We start from the raw sequence: 2914 nt of genomic DNA, 5'->3' as shown, positions 1-2914 counted from the left end.
TTTCAAACCGTGTGCTAAATAAGGAATCCCCCCCATTTAGTTCTTACAGCAACCCTATTTTGATCATTTTCAATGTATAGAGTTTAAGTTATTGTTTCATACTTACAAGTATATGAAGAAACCTCCTTCTAAATCTGCATAATCTATTTCCCAAGCGAAAGTTACTAAACTGCATGTTGCTCAAGTGAAAGGCTGAGAAATGAAAACTTTTGATATTAATATCATATAATTCCATTGTTTTACTGAAGCACACCTTTAGCAAAAGCCACAGTAAACTCATTCAAATGTATATGATGCACCTATATTGGGTGGCTAAAATTTGACCATTTCTTTAAATGAAGCATGAGGAAAAGAAGGGACTGTGCTGTACTTTTCATTGTACTTGCTACAGTGCTTGCTTCAATGCCTTCAATGCCTTGCATATGGTAGCAGATGCATAAACAGTGCAGGGCTCTTGAATGGTCAACTTACCTTTACACTTTATCTGACATAGAGTCTAACCCTAGATTATAGAATAAAGAAAGGAAAATGAAAGGGAAGTAAAAATAGAAGTAATTTTTTAATATCTTCTATCAGGCACGTATGGAATTGTTTTACATCTATTAATTGAACTAGATTTTGCAACACTACCACTGAGAAGGTATTAAAGATCCCATGTTACATAATAAATAACTAACAATAAAAGAAGTAAAACGGGGCACAAGGCACTTAGATGGAAAATGATCCAAATAATGATTAAAACCCAGGTCTTTGTGACTCCAAAGTCTGTGTTTTCTATTCGATCATCGACCTCTTAGAACTTTAATCACCACCCTCCTCATTTTTCCAGAAGCAAATTTATATTTATTATTTAGAAATAATTTACTGCATATATTTCTTTTCAAACATACATGTATAATATATACGTGTGTGTGTGTATATATATATATATATATAATGTGTGTGTGTGTATGTATACATGTAGATTGGGGATAGGAAAGAATCAGGAGACATGAATAGTGACATACCCCAATTTAAAGATATCTGAAGTAATTTATCTTTATTTTTGCAAGTTATTTCTATTCTTTGTATTACTATGTGCATAGAAGCTTTGTACTGTAAAATCAAACTATGATGGGAGCTCATCTTATTGAATACTCATTTTATGGAAGAAGAAAATGAGACTCAAAAAGATTAAACCATTTGCTTTAACCCATTTCCCATTTGACCCGAGAATTCCGTACTGGCACAGAACTGCGCTTTTTTTTTCTAAATGGGAAATGGGTTAAACTTTATATATATATATACATATATACACACACACACATATACACACATTCATATATATACACACACATATGGAGGTATGTGTGTATATACATGTTTAATAAAGAAATAACTGCAGTAAATTATTTCTAGAAAATACTGTTTCTTTCACTGTAAAAGGAGTATCAACAATCCGGGAATTCTGAGAAAGATAATGCAGCATTCGTAGTGTTGATCTGACAAAGCAAACACTTGCAATGCATAAAAACAATGTAGCTTGTGTTATTGAAAGTTTCTATGTTCACATAATTTTCTGGAGACCAATTGGTATAACTTTTGCACTGGATATAGGCTAACATGAAAAAGAAATTTTGATATAAACAATCAAGGTTACCTAAAGTCCTTATTTCTTTTCTCTTTTATTTTTTGTCAAGGAGTCTTAAGAAAAGGACAAATCTGTTTATAGATCTGAAGTGCTATCTAGGAAACTTTCATGAATGTAATTTACTGCTGTATCGGCCCACTCATACAGTTTTGGAATATGAGTATCTACTCAGAACCTTTCTCAGAGCTGTCTTTACTTCCTTATTTCTCAGTGTATAGAAAAGGGGGTTGAGTAGTGGGGTAATCACAGTATAAGTCACTGCCACGAGCCGGTCCTTATCTGAAGAGTACAGGGATGTGGGCCTCAAGTAGATAAAGGAAGCACAGCCATAGTGGATGATGACCACTGTGAGGTGGGAAGCACAGGTGGCAAAGGCTTTGCACTGTCCTTCCACCGAGGAGATCTTGAGGATGGTGGAAACTATGAAGATGTAGGAGATGAATATCAACACAAGGAGAACCAGCAATACCAGAATGCTGAGGAAAAAGATGATCATCTCCTTCAGGTTGGTGTCTGTGCAGCCCAGTTTTATGGCAGGGGAAATGTCACAGAAAAAGTGGTTGATCCGATTGGAGGCACAGAAGGGCACACTGAACACCAGGATATTGACAACCATAGAGATCAGGAAGCCACAAAAGCTGGAGGCTAGAACCAGCTGCATGCAGGTGGCTCGGCTGACAATGAGTGTGTAGTTAAGAGGGTTGCAGATGGCAACATAGCGATCATAGCCCATCACAGCAATGAGAAAACAGTTGGTACAAGCCAAGCCCACAAATAAATAGAGCTGGACCGCACACCCAGAGAAAGAAATAGTTGGAATTGTGGGTAGCAGGTTGGTAAGCATTTTGGGTACAATGACCAAGGTGTAGCAGGTTTCAGAGCATGAAAGGACAAAGAGGAAGAAGTACATAGGAGTGTGCAAAGCCCTGTCCAGGCGAATGACTGTCATGATGGTGGCGTTGGCCATCAGAGTGGTCAGGTAGACTAATAGGAAGACAAAGAAGAGAAGGATCTGCAGATCCCCCAGTTCTGAGAAACCTGTAAGGATGAACTCGGTGAGCTCGCTCTGGTTCTGTCTTTTCATTGGTCAGTGGAATTAGACTACGGTAACCTGAAATTGAGAAGAGTGAACTTGACAAAAGTGAAATGACCCTAGAGATACACAGTTCGCATTTCTGTAAAAAGCTGATAACACCGGTCTGAAAAAATACATAACAAACATTAAGCACATAGATCAGAGTATAGGGAAGGATCAAAGGACATGAATAGTGACATACCCCAATT

The 2914-nt window shown here is 37.2% G+C and overlaps 1 protein-coding gene across 1 annotated transcript; it reads right to left on the bottom strand.

Annotated features, from left to right (window-relative positions):
* Positions 1 to 1769: 1769 nt before the first annotated feature.
* On the bottom strand, positions 1770 to 2714 carry LOC104658784 (olfactory receptor 10T2-like). Its single transcript, XM_010358881.2, has one exon. The coding sequence runs from the start codon at positions 2712 to 2714 to the stop codon at positions 1770 to 1772; it is 945 nt and encodes a 314-aa protein (XP_010357183.2).
* Between the last annotated feature and the right edge of the window lie 200 nt (positions 2715 to 2914).

This window comes from Rhinopithecus roxellana, chromosome 8 (genome assembly GCF_007565055.1).
Source record: "Rhinopithecus roxellana isolate Shanxi Qingling chromosome 8, ASM756505v1, whole genome shotgun sequence".
Classification (NCBI taxonomy): Eukaryota; Metazoa; Chordata; class Mammalia; order Primates; family Cercopithecidae; genus Rhinopithecus; species Rhinopithecus roxellana.
Note: the sequence above shows the minus strand (reverse complement) of the source record. Positions and strands in the feature narration are given on the sequence as shown.

Excerpts from the sequence above, each read along its gene's own strand:
- LOC104658784 (XM_010358881.2), bottom strand. The coding sequence starts at position 2,714 with ATGAAAAGACAGAACCAGAGCGAGCTCACCGAGTTCATCCTTACAGGT.